The sequence below is a fragment of the Arthrobotrys flagrans genome, assembly GCF_004000055.1.
Source record: "Arthrobotrys flagrans strain CBS H-5679 chromosome Unknown unitig_1, whole genome shotgun sequence".
NCBI classification, from domain to species: Eukaryota; Fungi; Ascomycota; class Orbiliomycetes; order Orbiliales; family Orbiliaceae; genus Arthrobotrys; species Arthrobotrys flagrans.
Window position 1 is genome coordinate 3,672,359 of NW_027137556.1, and position 14,764 is coordinate 3,687,122.

Sequence of the window (14,764 nt, forward strand, 5' to 3'; positions counted from 1 at the left end):
GTAAAGCTGGATGCTTATATTGATGGGTTTAATGATAGGATAAGAATCAAAGATCAGAAAAACAAAATTGCTGTGTATAATGAGCGAGAGGGCTGGAAATATCAGATTCGCGAGTACAGTGAGTGAATGCCGTGAAACAAGGTGACGTTGGATGTAAAACGAGCGTGTGGAATGGCGGAGTTATTGAAAATGAGTCGTGATGGAGGCCCCGGTCGAACGTTCACCGGACGCATCGAACGGCGAGAAACTCCAGCCTGACCCAGCATAACGATCCAAGTGCTTGCTTTCGACTATGCCCATGCACCAACGAGGCTCATACAAAAAGCCCCGGAAAAGACAAGCAAGCACCCCCATACGCGCCGCATACCCCTCAACATCCGCCAGCTTTCGTAGCTGAGAAAATCTTCCGATAGAAGCTCCACCAACGAAGCAAACACCAACAGGCCGGCCGAGATGGCGTTCATGGTCCCCACCAAAATGAGACCGACTTCGGAGTCCGGGCTGTATAGGGAACTGAGCCCGATGCCGATCGCCTGACCTATAGGGGTTCTGCGCAAATTGCCGTGAGAATCACAGGTTGTAGAAATGATCTGTGGGGGAAACCTACGTGCATCCGTATGCGAGTGCCATGAACCATGGCTTCAGGGTGCTATCGGGCCATGCAATGTTGGCGATTCGAGATCCAAGGGCTAGGCCCTCGAATGTTTCTACACGGAGGTTTTGCTTGAGCACGAAAGGTCCCAAGAGTGCAAAGGTGAAAGAAAAAACTTACGGTGGAAGGCGATCGCGATCAACAGAACGATAAACTCGTTACCGATAGAGACGCTCAAAGCCATACCGATGAAGACACTGTGGAATAGAATGCCCACTTCCAGGAGGATGCACTGCAAAACATCCTTCTGAAGCTTCTGCTCCGATGTCAAAACGAGGCTGATATCATTATAGCTCTCTTTCTCAACATCCATCCCAGCCCGTATGCCATCGGTGCGGCCACTCAGCCCGCTGACTTGAACCGACTCGGAGTTTTGCTGATCTGGGGTGTTTGACAGCGGGTTGAGGATGCCTTCGGGCTCGCCCGGTTGGCCGGAACTGGCAGCCTTGGGTGTCAGGTTCATGTGCCGAGAGGGATGGAAAACCATCTCGATGATGATTACGAAAAAGACACCAGCGAGAGCAATGGCGCCCGGTATGGCAGGGTAATCATTGATCCAAAAATCGGACAAGCATGGGTTACCAAGCAGGATGAACGCCGTCGGTAGAAGATGGACAAAGGCAGTAGCGATCAAAACTCCGGTGCCAAAATGGCGAACGATGAAAAAGAACACCGGGGGGATCCGCAGGCTCGGAAACTTGCTCGCCAACAATGGGAATACGCAGGCAGCGGTTGAGACGAATAGAATTATGAAAAGCGCCCCGACATGCAGAGGTGTATTGTACTCTTCACTGTTAACCCCTCCCGTAGGACATGTGGATCTCAGGTGAAGTGGTGATGAATGCGTGGCAGGGACTTTTACACCTACACCGCATCAGCCTCGGTTACGATACCTTGGAGAATGCATATTTCGGAACAAGAATGAGCACCCACCTACTTGCTCCTCGACAGAGCCCAGCGTTATGGGGGTGCGGGAGTTCTGGAAAGCAGACAGCAAAGACGAACAAAAAAGGACAGAAGCAAACCAAACGATCCAGTCCCGGAAGCGCGCGAGGGATGGAGAATGGCCCGCAACTGGAAGACGGGGTGGCCGTAGCTGCCAACCGCCGTCTTTATGGAGGAGAGCCCTAGGAAGCAGATTGTTAACACCACGTTATATCAATATTTGCGCGATTTCGAATGTCACACGCACAATACGGCCGCTCCTCCGGATCTTCAGCCGTTCCCCCTGAGCCCGAAGGCGAGTCGCCGTCGAGCATCTCATCATGACCTCCAAAACAACGGCTGGTGACTTCGTCAGCACATTTGTGTTCCCGAGAATTCGCAATGCCGTTAAGATCTTGGCGGGTAGTTAGCTCCGCTGCCAGATACGATGGACTTTGGTTCCATGTTGGATGCTTGAGGAGAGCGTCGTCGTTTTTCGCCGGACAATTCATATCTTTCACAAGAAGAGGTGAGGAGATAGTTTACAACGAGGATGGACATTCAGCTGCGGAGCATCAGCGTAAGCAATCTATACTTATATATTACATGCTAAGACATATCAAAGCCGCCAAGGCCGTTTCGCATGGGCGCCAATGTTGTAGGATGTTTGGCTACTGCGTACAGAGGTCATCCTACTATGCTGCTTGCATCCTTAGTATTTTCGACGTATAAATTTCAAAAAGACCCATCCTCAGATTTTCTCTCATCGATGTAAAATCCTGCACGCGATCCAAAGCACCGATAAGGATGGATGGAAATTTAATTTCTCGTAGTCGGAGATTTTGTTCAGGTACGGATTGGTGATGTTTTAAAAAAAAATAAAAAAATTTTGGTTGCTGATAGGCATCCCGGATTGGAGAGGCACATCGAGACTGAAACAACCTCCTCTCCTGCTCCGGAACAATCTCCAAAAAAGTGTTTAGAGGTACTTTGGCGAAAATAGGTAAGCCGTCTAGATGCATCGCCAGTCCATTCCCCGTCCTTTTTTTTAATGGTCTTGGTGCCTTGACCTAGCTCGCCCACGCAGGATGCATGCATCCCGGCCTGGTCGAACTTTGCTAAGTCGCATTGGGGGTTCCCTTTCGTCATTTATTACACGGGTACCTCCACATTTCCATCGTATCGTATCGACCGACAGTCGGGATATCAAGCCCCAAAAACTTGGCTTTCGCCTATATAGCCCACTCCGCAGGATGGGATGGGGCTGGCAGGTGGTTTACATAAACAAAATTATACATACCCTTGCCTCCCCTTGTCGATAAGAAGGATTTCGCCGGGGTAAAGTCGATAGAACCTGCATTTTGCGCCGCAGATGGTGGATGTCGGGTGGTTTAGGCTGGGCGATAACGGAGTTTTTGGGGCTAGTTGGGTCTGGTTGACATTTGGTTGGTTGTCTACCGGGCCTGGGCCTTTCCTTATATTAGCTCGAGCTCTCTCCCCAAGTGCACCTAACACCGTCTCCAACTCCAATCCTCTCACCCTCTCCTATATCCTTTCCTCCACCGTTAATCCCATCGCCATCACAGCATCTTTCCCATCCGCAATAATCCCGTTTACCACCTGGAACCGTAGAAATGGCAGAGTCATGCGCCGTACGTATCATCCCGGACGGTACAGTGGGGTAGCTAGCTAACACGACACCTACGACAGCCCATCCCCCCAATTCGCATAAAACAGATTTGTGGCGATGTATGGCCTCCTTCCATCTCTGCTCCCGAGTGAACACCTAGATATACTAACGAATGAACACTTCAGGCGTGCAACTCCGCCCTCGGTGATTCCCCCACTTACACCCACTCCATGACCGAAACATGGAACACAAATATCATTGTTCGTTTCCCGCTTTATACCCTCTTACCCCGGAAACTGGATACTAATAAATGCTACTACTGATCCTAGAACGGTATTCTTCGCCAACTTATCTCCGAATCAACACCGGCATCCACATCAACCTGTCCGTACAAATACGCCGTAAATTCAACGATAATACAGCATGCCGGTGGTGCGAGATCTGTAAGCGGGGCCGATGACGATAGTGCCAGTGTGACGTCGCAGGCGAGGAGGGGGATGCATAGTGCTTGCGGAGGATATTGGAATGCTGAGAAGGTGGGCTGGATTCCGTATTCTACGGTACCTATCGTAGTGGAGGGAGCTAATTTTGGTGGATAGGATGGGATGTGGGCTTATAAACACACGCTAAAAGGTTAGTCCCACCCATTCGATCGGGTCTTGGACTGTAGAGAATGCTAATCGGGATGGTTTACAGATATGGATGTCGTCGTCTCTATCATCTGGATTGGCGTCTGAATGACCCGGTTCGACGGAAACTCCATACTTCTGCATTTTTCCCGTTCTAACATTTTTATTTATTCTCGGGTCCAGTAAAACCCTCGGCGTTAGCCGGGGGAATACGGAATCATTGAACGATCGAAAGGTATACTATTACTACGCTATACCTTGGAAACGTAGCGCTACGAACCAGAGCAGCAGCAGCAGCAGCAGCCGGGTGAAGGTGTAAAGCTTGACAACGGATCAACGGGCGGGGCCTGGAACGGCGGGGATGTATGTAAACTCTTGGTATTAGCGCTTTTCCTTTGGTTTCTTGTTCTCTCTCTCTTTTGTTTTTCTCCAGTAGTTTTCTTGGGAACGGAAGGAGGGGTGTCAATTGATTCATTCTATTCATTGGATACACACTAGATTCCCTAGCTGATTCTGTATACTCGGGCTACTTGGAAGTAATACGTAATTCTTAATTGGTCTAGGTGGTCTGTGTTGTCGTGTCGAATCTGTACATGTTTGTCATTTTGTACTTACCGTGATAGGAAATCGAGCATTTTGCAACGTGCAACACTTTTTATCTGATCAACGCTCAATTGTTCGATATGACCATTTGAATCTTCAACATTACCTTCACCTCACCATCGTCCGCTTCACCGTTCTGCCAACCAAGCAAGACGACTGCCCAGACACCTACTTACCCGTCGAATTATTTTGATTTTACTTTGATCCTTCTTCTCTATGTCTTCGTAACAATTTGATTGTCCTACCTCCTTCTCCTTCTTATTCTTTCTTCATCCATTCCTCCCTCATTGCTTGAGAACCATCATTACACCCCAGGGAATTGATCCATCGATCAATCTCCTCGGCTCGAGTCTTCTCTCTCATCCATCCCATCACGTAATACCTACAACACCCCCTTCCATCATCATTACCAATTCTCCATCCTTCCAAAATGCCACCACGTCGTGCCAGAGAGCCGACTCCAGGTATCATGCATACCGAACTACGTGCACGAGTGCGTAGACAACAACTCGAGGAGAGGAACCGAAAACTTGACGAAGCTATTGCTGTTGCTGCTGGCATAGTTGTTGATAGCAGACCCGAATCTTATTGCGAGAGTGAGGACGACGAGCCCGAGGAAAAGAACGTTAGACGTCCGGTGAGATCGGAAAAGGTGCCGATGGAAATTTTGAAGGACTGCATCGAAGAAGAAGAGCGATTCCACCTCTCGCTCAGTCCGGTGAGTTGATCCGATACCATAAAGCGGGGAGCATGCGTTCTAACATTATATATGAACAGGAGCATAACCTTAACTTGCCGGAGGGCTCTCCGGCGACACCCATCGATGCTACTAAATACGATGTAGGCTGGCTTATCGATGCTATCCGAGGATGTACGCCCGTTGATCGCGAATACAGCGAACATGGCGACATCCAAAGCAGTGTCCCCAACCCTTTAGATATGAGGGAAGAGATGGAGATGATGGCTGCAAAAGAAGAGCAACTGGAGGCGGATCTCGAAACCATGAACGAGATTCGATATAAGAAGAGGGGCCGAAGGCCATCGTTGACCTTATCGGTCACGGTTGGGAAACGTCTCTACTGCATCGAATAGAACCTCGAGATGCTCAGGGAGTTCCGAGCCGAGGGAGAGGAGTACTGGAAGAGAAAACAAGAGGAATCCGAAGAAATGAAAGCAGAGGGGGAGCTTCAAGAGAAGCTTAAAATTCTCCACACTTTTAAGGCAGAGCGGGAGAATAACAAACTTCGCCCGAAGGTTCACCGGAAAGAGCCACTTGATCCTCCACCGCAGACAATTCCTCGGAAGCGTAGTCGCTCACCGGATACGAAATCACGGGCCCAATTCAAGTCAACGGAGCAGAAAACAGGGGCAAAGGAGCCAAAGGGCACACTGAGGCTGATTACGGTGTGCCGGATTGTCAAGGCAAAGCAGCGAGAGTTAGATGAAACGATGGCCCAGGTGTATAGATTGCAGGAGGAGCTTATGAAGCTGTCCGCCGAGGTAGAGAACATAAGTTTCGAGGTATATACGCATATTTAATTCCTCGGTAGCAGTGATTCTGGAACTTATTTTGTGCAGGAACTTGAGCTTGATGAGGGAGAAGAGTCTCCCATAAAGGTTTGCGAAATCAGGCTTCCGGAGTTATTACACAGCAAAGCTTACGGTTATTTAATGTTCTAGATTTATGAAGACTCTGCGTCACCATCTCCCGCTGTGAAGGTCCGCAGCACACCATCGCCCCTCATAACGATCCAAAGCACACCATCACCCCCCGTGGAGATCCATAGCTCACAATCACCCGTTGTGAAATTCCGTAGCACCTCGGCCTCGCCCTTAGCTGAGCCCACTTCACCAATACCGATCATTCAAGATATGTCTTCTTCAGACGCGGATTCCGAATCCGACCATCTATCAAAGAGGAAGAGCATAGAGCAATTTCCGGGGTCACCCACAACGGCCCGCTTCCTCTCCTTGAAGAACGGGACTACCTGGCAGCTGACTTCCGAGCTTCGCAAGCGAGCGGACGTCCCTTCCGGGAAGAAGGCGAAGGAGCGGAAGGGCCACCCGCAAAAAAAACAAAGCTCGTGGCTGGAAAAAAGGACGAAGGGAAGACCCGAGCCGGCACCAGTCTCGTCACCAGAGCCAGCACCAGACCGGCTTCAGTTCTCCCTGCTAAGCGCAAGCATGATGAGGAGCCAGAGGAGCCAGCTGGCAGGGCAGCCACCGGGTGCGGACCCCATGCGAAGAAGACGAAGCTGCAGAAGGAAATGTGTGAGACTATCGACGACTTGGAAGCTTTCTTTAAGATGGACGAATACAAGTCTGGGAAGGGAACTGCGAGGAGCAAGAAATAGTCGCACGAGGGAGGTCGCTCTTTTCCATTTTCATTTTCGGCGTTGTATTTCTTTCTTCCATGTTGTATTATTGCATTATGCGGCCTTGATACCATCTGATGCTGGTATCGGAGGTAATTATTATTGTTTCCTTCATAATATTTTACACGGACAACCCCTCCCCCCCCTACTTCAACTTCCCCTCCTTCTGTTCCTTTTTCTTCTCGCCCGCATTCGTCTGTCCCCCATACAGCTTCTCAAAATCCCCACGCTTCTCAAGACTCAGGTAGATAGTCATAACGGCGATAGCCCTATACTTTTTCCTGTTCCTCTCCGCTTCGTCTATATCCTCTAGAATACGTTTTGTATGCTTCTCGGAGAGTTGTTCGATATCCAAATATGAAAACCGACGATACCCGTCGTCGTCTTCGTCTGATGAATTGGAATCTTTATCTTCGTTCGAGTCTTCTTCCCTTCCTTCTTCTTGTGCCTGTTTAGGTGTTTCCGTCGAAAGGGCTGGAGGTGAAGAGGTTAAGGTTCGGTCTTCTCCTTGTGTCGGCATGGGTTTGGGAGTGCTCGATCCGTCTCGGTCTTTAAACGGTGAACTGCCACGCAAATGTGGAGGTATATCATCCGACCCGCCGTCTCCTTCGTTTCCTGGCGTAGAGTCTCGTAGGAACCCTGGTTTTGTATCCGAATATGCTCCTGGCGTGGAATCCCTAAGGTGTGGTGGAATATCATCTGGCGATGACTGTCGTAGATGGGGCGGTACATCGTCTGTATCCATATCATCCGTGGCGTCTTGAAGATGTGGTGGGACGTCATCATCGCTTTCCAAGCCGTTGTCCTCCCTCAAGTGTGGCGGGACGCCATCGTCATCATCGGCGCCATCAGTTTGATACCTCCTTCGTTTCTTAAGGTTGGATTTTGGAGCGTCAGCGTTCCGGCTTTGCGAAAGATTCAACCTTGGCCTTTTCGATGCCCGGCTGTCCGGTCCGTCTTGTTTCCGTTTATTCGCGTTCGTAGTAGCTTCCTGTTTCGCCTTTCCTTCGCTCTTTCCCTTATCGTCGTCCTCCTTTATGGTTTCCTCCTTGACCGCCACCGGTTTCCTGGGCGGTAATTCAACGAGCTTACTCTCAAGCTTCGTATACTGCCACCATATCCCCTTCCCACCATCGTTCCCATCCGTAGTCGTATCGGCAATGCATCGTTTTACGATTTCGGCTATGGTAATAGCCTTCGATCCAGCGGATGGGTGAATGGTTCTCAGAGCAAGTATTTTCGGGCGTCCCTTTTTTGAAGTTTTCTTTGGTTGGTTAGGTATTGTTGTCGCGGATGTCGACGGTGTGGGAATCCGGAGGATGGAAAGGCATTGTGTGACTTTTTTCCGGATGACGGAGTTTGCGGAGATATCGATTGTGGGGATCGAATCTACTATTGTGACTTTGGGGGGTATCGATGTTGATGATGTCGTCGCCATGTTGGAAAGGTTCTTCTGCGGAAGATTCGTTGGAACTTTCGCGACAATTGCAGGCCCGATTGGCCAAGACGAATGGATTTCTGCCGTGGATAACACAAAAAATGCAACAAGAATTGATAACCCGGGGCCCTCGGTTACCCCGGAACGTTGAATATAACTCCACCATCTGGCAGCTGATTATCCGGTGGGGTTTCGAATCTGCGAGGAAAGGAAGGTAGTTTGTTCTATATAAAGGGGGGGGGTTGAGAACTTCTTCAGGAATATATCCTTCTTTCTATATCTTCGTAGACGGTGGGGCTATGGGGAGAAAACTCAACATGACGTACAACCTCTCCGGACGAAACGTCCTCGTCACCGTATGCAACCCCCCTCTCACATACCCCCCATTTCCCGATTAATTAACAACATCAATAACCTCACAGGGCGGCTCCCGCGGCATCGGCGAAGCGATAAGCGAACGTTTCGCCCAACGAGGTGCGAACATCATCATAAACTACGTTTCAAACGCATATCGCGCCGAGGCGCTTAAATCCCGATTGTTGGAAACATACCCGGGTATCAAGGTGATTGCTGTTCAGGCGGATGTGGGGAAGAAGGAGGAGTGTGAGAGACTCGTGAAGGAGAGTATCGAGGGGGTTGGGGGGTTGGATGTTATTGCTTCTAACGCTGTGAGTTTTCCTCCCCCTCCTTTTGATATGTGCTTTGGCGGAAGGAGGTGGATGTATTTATACGGTTTGGCTAATGGGGTCTAATGTAGGGGTGGACCAAGTTCGTCCAATTCTCGGATTTGGATGGCTTATCCGAGGAGGATTGGGACAAGGTATGCGCCATCTATCTACCGACCTTCTCGGTATTGTATTAATGCGAGTATATCACAGTGCTACGCCGTAAACTGCAAAGCCAACGTCTGGCTCCTCAAAGCAGCAAAGCCCATCTTCGACTCAAACCCCGAAGGCGGCAGCCTCATCATCTGCGCTTCAACCGCCGTAAGAGCCCCTATTCACTCCGAATAATGGCATCTGCTAACCAACGAACACAATTGATTTACAGGCCCTAGCACCATCCGGTAGCTCCATGGCCTACGCTGTCTCCAAAAGCGCAGCGTTACATTTGATGCACTGCCTGGCCGTTTCAGCGGGTCCGAAGGTCCGGGTTAATGCCGTCTGCCCCGGATTGGTGCTGACAGAGTGGGGTGATAAGTTCCCGCAGGAGATCAAAGATAGGTATTTGGGGATGACGCAGACGAAGAAACATGTAAGTTCTTATTTATTCTAAAACATGGTGGTCGGGGGGGTTTGCGGGCTAATTGGGCGGATAGGTTGAAGCTGTTGATGTGGCGGATGCATTTGTTTTTATTTCTCAGAATGTGGCGATGACGGGGCAGAAGATTGTTATCGGTAAGTTCGTATTACCTGTCCGTTTTCGAGATCTATTTTTGCTAATTGCACGTTCGAATAGATGGCGGTGTGGTCATCCAAACGTAGTTTTACCCCTACCGATCGCCTCGATTGAACATCATTATATAATCATGATACAAGAGCGAATGGAAGAAAATTCAATCCCAGTAAACCTAAGAACACGGGAAGAGTTTTTTGAAGAAAGCCCTTCTTTCTTCAATAGTATATGTAAATTATGCTTCCCCCCAAAACCGCCCCGATTTCGTAAGGTAAGAAATTCTAGGTAAGTTTCTGTTTGATAAAGAAAGCTCTGAGATGCGATAACTGCCACGCGCATGTTGCACCCAATATGGCTAGCTGGATAATACAGTATTTCGCGATATTCGCATTGACCAGTTCGCTCTGATCTCTGAATTCCGCTTCTCGTTCCTGCACACCGAAGAAAAAGAAATTTTTTTTTAGCACATCCCCAAATTTTAACAGGGAAGGATGATCATACCCTCTGGAAAACTTGCTCGCGTCTGATATCCCCCAAGCGGCTATTCAGATCCTTCACCCGCTGAACAATATCGTTGATCTTATCCTTATCTCGACTTTCGATTTCGCTCGTTTCGCCGATAGCTAGATCCAAGTGTAACTTCGTGCCTCCTAGATGATCTCCCGTTGAGAACCAACCGGGATTCGCACTGTTGGCCGAAGCCGTGAAGCAGATTCTGTGTTCGCCTGAATCGGCGGCGGTGAAGGTGAATCGGCCGGAGCCGGAGCCCTTTTGGTTGATGACGCGGTGGTTGTGGTCGAATGTTTCCTGAAGTTTCAATAAATTCAATTGTTAGATGCATCGTCGTAGTGAAGGCGGTGGTGGTGGGTAACGTCGGAGGGAGAATCGGTTTACCTCGACGGAAATGTGAATGTTGATGCCGTGGCTAGGTTGGTACCCGTTTCCATCGCCCCTATACTCTTCAGCTTTGTAGTGTCCTAAAAAGACGCGCATGATACCCGTAATCAGCTACGATATTCCGATGCACACTCCCCAATTACAAAATCCAATGTCCGTACCAACAACCAATGTGTCCTTCGGTAGCTCTTCAAAGAAGCACTTGGGATTTGAACCGTCCAGGTAGAAATAAAGCGCGGACGACGGAACAACCCATGACGCTAGTAGCGCCGAGATAAACGCTGACGACCGCATTGTGGAAGGGTGGGTGTTGGTGTAGGGAGAGTACTATCGGTCGTCGATGGGTGGTGGATGTCGATGGATGTGCTTGGATTCGAGATCCAGGAGGTCGTGCGTGTGGTTGCTTCGCTCGCTACCAAACCGGAGATCTGGCAGTATGGATCACGTGATAGCTCGGGCACAACATCCAACAAGCAACGCAGAAGCTTCGAACTTCTAAATTGAAGGTGACAAGGAGACACAAATATTCCATTTCAAGTCCTTTCAGGGTAGAAAGAAAAAAAAAACCCTCTAGGTGCAAGTTAATAAAGAGCTAACCATTTGGTCTCAATCTAGTAATACAAAGTCGAGAAGAATAATAGTAATAGAAGGGAGAGGAGTAAGAGGGGGTATCTTTGAACGCATATTCACAAACGCCATGCGCCAAAGCTAAGAAGAGAAAATAAGCACCCCGTAAACGCCAATATTAAAGATAAACGCCTTTCAAGCCCGTCGCAATCAATAAACAGAAATTAGATAGAATATACGCTTTCAACGAAGTGCGTTAGGCGTTCGCACCTAGCGTCGTCTGGCAACTTCAGCATTGTGTTTGACCATCTCCTGGGTAGCCCAGTTGCTACAAAAGTTAGCTCTTATTCAGTCTTGCTGTACGTGGGAATTTAAACTTACAGGACTGCATTAGTGCCGCGAGCATAAGCTTCCGCACGGTCTTTGGCGAGCTTCAACTTTTGGAAATCCTCAAGTGAGACGGTTCTCTGCGGGGACACATCTGTAACATCAGAGATAACGACGACTTCGTGTGCAGATGGCTTGGTGGGGGAAACGGGTTTTGGCGGAACTTCTTTGCTTGGAGATGTAAGCGGTGGGCTGATGGCGGTAGCAGGAATTACAGGTTCCGATGCAACAACAGCTTCGGGAACGGTAAATTCGACCGGAAACTCTTGTGGCAGAACTGGGGTGGTGACTTTGACATCATCAACCTGTGGCAACTCGGCGTAAACAACTTCACCTGTCAATTTGGGCAAGGTGCCAAGTCGGGCCTCCTTTCGCATTTCCCGTAACATAGTTCGAGCGTCCTTGAGGATGACTGGTTTTGGCTTAGGGGCCTCGAACTTCTTCATTCTATCCTTGACGCCGGCGGCCGCGGATGTTTTGGGGAGTGTTTGTTGCGAAGCGGGGGCTTTCGGTGGGCCTGCAGGCCTTGCAACTCGATTTCCCGGGTCGTACTGGAAGGGGATTGGAATTGTCAACGGCTTGGTCGACTTCACCGGTTGAAATGGCTTCTTCTGAGTGATAAGTTTCGTTGTCTTTGCTGGTTCGTTTTCTCTCGGTTTGACATTGTCAGAATTTGGTTTTTCCACAGTAGGTGTTGGTGCTGGTGCATTGGTAGATACAGCTGCCGTGGATTTTGGCAGCACCGAAATCGATGGCTTCTTGGACAAGGTGGCCGTGGCTCTCGCCAGTGTCGAGATAGATGGCTTCCTGGTTAAATCCGTAGTGGTCTTTGGCAAAGTCGGCATGGAAGGTTTCTTGGACAAAGCTGTAGCAGATGGCAGTGTCGGAATAGATGGTTTTCTAGATATTACCGGGGCTTGAGCTTTTGGTAACGTCGGCACCGATGGCTTCTTAGACAGAATTGTCGTCGCCTTTGGTAATTCTGAAACTGATGGTTTCTTAGCTACTGTCGTGGTAGTTTTCGGCAGTGTCGGAATCGAGGGTTTCTTAGACAGAGTCGTGGCTTGAACCTTTGGTAATGCCGGGACCGACGGCTTTCTTAATAAAGACTGTGCTTGGGGCTTGGGGTCTAGTTGCCGCTGTTTTGCATTCTTTTCGGCGTCCTGCTTCGGTTGGGAGGGAATGGTTGCAGCTCGAGGGAGTGGCCGTGATGCTGTCTTGACGCCGGTTTCCATCGCACCTTTATCTTGAGCCTTGATCAAGGGTTTAACTGGTGTGCTTTTGCTTGATGTAATGACCCCGGGCCTGGTTTGCGCTGGAACGATTGGCTTACGCGGCTCGGTCTTCTGAATAAAGGCCTTTGGCTGTGCCGGCACTGTTGGTCTGGAAGAAACGGGTGGCGGGGGAGCGTCCTTTGGTCCTTGTAATTCAGGAGCCTTTACTTCATCCGTACTCTGTGCGACTACGCGAACCGTGGGCTCGATAGCTTTCCCCGTGGCTTTTTGTGTTCGTAACAAGGCGGCTTTGGTGGTCGCAATGACGGGTGCTTTCTTCAGGAGAACAGACAGGACCCCTCTCTGCTTCATCGTATCTTGAGCGACGCTACCAGACCCGTCCTGGGCCCCGGGCTTGGAAGGAAAGGCTGTCGAATTTCGTGCCAACTGCGCTTTCGTCGGCGATGCGAAACTTCCAAGAGACGGCTTCGTGACCACTTTTCGGGTTGGAGACGAAGTGAACGGGGACCCCAAAACCACGGGTTTCTTGGCTTTCGTAGTAGTAGGCGTCGTGGAGGCGAACTTCGACTTGGGAGTCAATGCCGCAAAATGGAGCGGGGTTGGCAGCGCGAAGGTCGCTGCGGTCGTAGCTGGAGCGCTGCGGTCTGCCAATGGGGTTGATATCGCCAAAGGCAGCGGCAGTTCCTTTGGCAGGTCGGCGGCTGCGATCTTCGCTGCAAGTGGCTTTATAGCAGGCTTACCCGCCAAGGGGTCCTCACCGGCCGCCTTCTTAGTCGATCGGCTGATAGATCGACTAATTGGGGCCGGTGAGGGTCCCTTGGCGAACAAGTCTGCTAAGGCCAACTTGCTCGGATTCTCACCAACCTTTGCATCTCGGACAGGAGGCCTAATCGGTGACGGGATCTTCGACGGGGTTAGCTTCGAGGGAGTGCGGAGGTTATCCCTCGAAGCTCTCCTACCCCGCGTAATCGGGGCCGGTGGCGCAACCGCAGCCACCTCTTCCGGCTGGCGTTCGATATCCGCCCCCATTGCGGTTTGCCTAGTCCGTCGAGTGCTTCGGGTTCGCCTCGTTGTCGTCACCTCAATCGTCTCGATTTCATCGAGGACGATAACATCCGGAGTCTTTGCTGCTTGGCTTCTTGTGACCCTTGTGCTCTTGTTTAAGACAGAGGTTCCAGCGCAATAGGGACTTGTCTCTGCTCCGTCGATAGCAAGAGCAGGCTGCTCATCAGCACCATAGTTCTCTTTGCGAGTCCCCGCCTTGGATCTCGCCCTGGTTGTCCTCCTCACGGGCTCGTGAAGCTTGATGTTTTCGCTAACCTCTTCAAGGGGCTCTCTGCCGTCTGCATTTTGCAATGCAGCGGCTTGCGATCGAGTGACCCTCGGCATGATACAGATTGATGCGACGGATCGCGACACGATCGAGAAGTCGGTGGAAATAGCGACAGAATGTATGGAAGAAGGAGAGTCAGCAGAAGAAAAGAGTAAGGATACCAGCGAAACGTGATCTCGCGATCCGCCGGAATGCTGCAAGAAAGGGGGAGGGATGTTGGTGGTGGAGGGGTTCTCGAAATTAGATTAATTTCTGCGCGGCAGAAAAAGGTGTGTTGTGTTGAAGTCGCGGTTGCCAGGATCGGTTAAACATCAACAAGGTGGATCTCCCAGCCAACGAGACAGCTGACAGACGGCGATTAGCGAGAGATTAGATTAGATAACTGGAATGCCATATCCCAATCAGGAAACCACACACGCGCAACACAATCTGTTCCAAGAGGCGCTCTGAGATCCTACTGCCATATTTGGAACCACACAGTCGGAATCTGTTACATGAGGAAAAGGTGGTTCTTCAACTGGTTCACATGCTTTCGAGGGACATTGCTAGCTAGAACCGCTCTTTGAATGGGCTAGCGCCGGAAGCTCTTCACTAATGCAAGGCATCGTGAGCACCCGATTTGCTGTTCAGGGGTCAAGCGAGTGTGAGAACCCGCCATTGTTTGCGCAACCTCAAGCTCTCTGCACGGCCCAATTGCCC

The 14,764-nt window shown here is 50.1% G+C and overlaps 8 protein-coding genes across 11 annotated transcripts; 4 read left to right on the forward strand and 4 right to left on the reverse strand.

Moving 5' to 3' along the window:
- Positions 1–180: 180 nt before the first annotated feature.
- DFL_009109 (uncharacterized protein) lies at positions 181–2,088 on the reverse strand (the record flags this gene model as incomplete). 2 transcript variants are annotated; one of them, XM_067638942.1, is made up of 7 exons in its annotated part: positions 181–290; positions 368–549; positions 608–707; positions 773–1,507; positions 1,586–1,631; positions 1,757–1,779; positions 1,845–2,088. In XM_067638942.1, 7 exons carry the CDS (start codon positions 2,086–2,088, stop codon positions 181–183), a joined length of 1,440 nt encoding a protein of 479 aa, XP_067486780.1. The 2 variants fall into 2 exon arrangements, with proteins under 2 accessions (XP_067486780.1, XP_067486779.1); XM_067638941.1 differs by having other exon boundaries at positions 773–1,516.
- Positions 2,089–3,210: 1,122 nt separating this feature from the next.
- On the forward strand, positions 3,211–3,943 carry DFL_009110 (uncharacterized protein; the record flags this gene model as incomplete). The annotated part of the gene is made up of 6 exons (XM_067638944.1): positions 3,211–3,228; positions 3,287–3,325; positions 3,392–3,466; positions 3,536–3,742; positions 3,806–3,839; positions 3,903–3,943. 6 exons carry the CDS (start codon positions 3,211–3,213, stop codon positions 3,941–3,943), a joined length of 414 nt encoding a protein of 137 aa, XP_067486781.1.
- A 925-nt stretch (positions 3,944–4,868) lies between these two features.
- On the forward strand, positions 4,869–5,530 carry DFL_009111 (uncharacterized protein; the record flags this gene model as incomplete). Of its 2 annotated transcripts, XM_067638946.1 has the most annotated exons (3): positions 4,869–5,156; positions 5,216–5,309; positions 5,359–5,375. In XM_067638946.1, the coding sequence occupies 3 exons, from the start codon at positions 4,869–4,871 to the stop codon at positions 5,373–5,375; spliced, it is 399 nt and encodes a 132-aa protein (XP_067486783.1). The 2 variants fall into 2 exon arrangements, with proteins under 2 accessions (XP_067486783.1, XP_067486782.1); XM_067638945.1 differs by having other exon boundaries at positions 5,216–5,530.
- Positions 5,531–5,539: 9 nt separating this feature from the next.
- DFL_009112 (uncharacterized protein) lies at positions 5,540–6,792 on the forward strand (the record flags this gene model as incomplete). Its single annotated transcript, XM_067638947.1, has 4 exons — positions 5,540–5,959; positions 6,017–6,055; positions 6,119–6,463; positions 6,538–6,792. 4 exons carry the CDS (start codon positions 5,540–5,542, stop codon positions 6,790–6,792), a joined length of 1,059 nt encoding a protein of 352 aa, XP_067486784.1.
- Positions 6,793–6,958: 166 nt separating this feature from the next.
- On the reverse strand, positions 6,959–8,251 carry DFL_009113 (uncharacterized protein; the record flags this gene model as incomplete). The annotated part of the gene is made up of 1 exon (XM_067638948.1): positions 6,959–8,251. One exon carries the CDS (start codon positions 8,249–8,251, stop codon positions 6,959–6,961), a length of 1,293 nt encoding a protein of 430 aa, XP_067486785.1.
- Positions 8,252–8,568: 317 nt separating this feature from the next.
- On the forward strand, positions 8,569–9,735 carry DFL_009114 (uncharacterized protein; the record flags this gene model as incomplete). The annotated part of the gene is made up of 7 exons (XM_067638949.1): positions 8,569–8,607; positions 8,674–8,919; positions 9,009–9,071; positions 9,130–9,237; positions 9,302–9,505; positions 9,570–9,648; positions 9,710–9,735. The coding sequence occupies 7 exons, from the start codon at positions 8,569–8,571 to the stop codon at positions 9,733–9,735; spliced, it is 765 nt and encodes a 254-aa protein (XP_067486786.1).
- Positions 9,736–9,927: 192 nt separating this feature from the next.
- On the reverse strand, positions 9,928–10,837 carry DFL_009115 (uncharacterized protein; the record flags this gene model as incomplete). The annotated part of the gene is made up of 4 exons (XM_067638950.1): positions 9,928–10,077; positions 10,148–10,453; positions 10,541–10,623; positions 10,705–10,837. The coding sequence occupies 4 exons, from the start codon at positions 10,835–10,837 to the stop codon at positions 9,928–9,930; spliced, it is 672 nt and encodes a 223-aa protein (XP_067486787.1).
- Positions 10,838–11,334: 497 nt separating this feature from the next.
- DFL_009116 (uncharacterized protein) lies at positions 11,335–14,121 on the reverse strand (the record flags this gene model as incomplete). 2 transcript variants are annotated; one of them, XM_067638951.1, is made up of 2 exons in its annotated part: positions 11,335–11,422; positions 11,492–14,121. In XM_067638951.1, 2 exons carry the CDS (start codon positions 14,119–14,121, stop codon positions 11,335–11,337), a joined length of 2,718 nt encoding a protein of 905 aa, XP_067486788.1. The 2 variants fall into 2 exon arrangements, with proteins under 2 accessions (XP_067486788.1, XP_067486789.1); XM_067638952.1 differs by having other exon boundaries at positions 11,381–11,438.
- Positions 14,122–14,764: the final 643 nt, after the last annotated feature.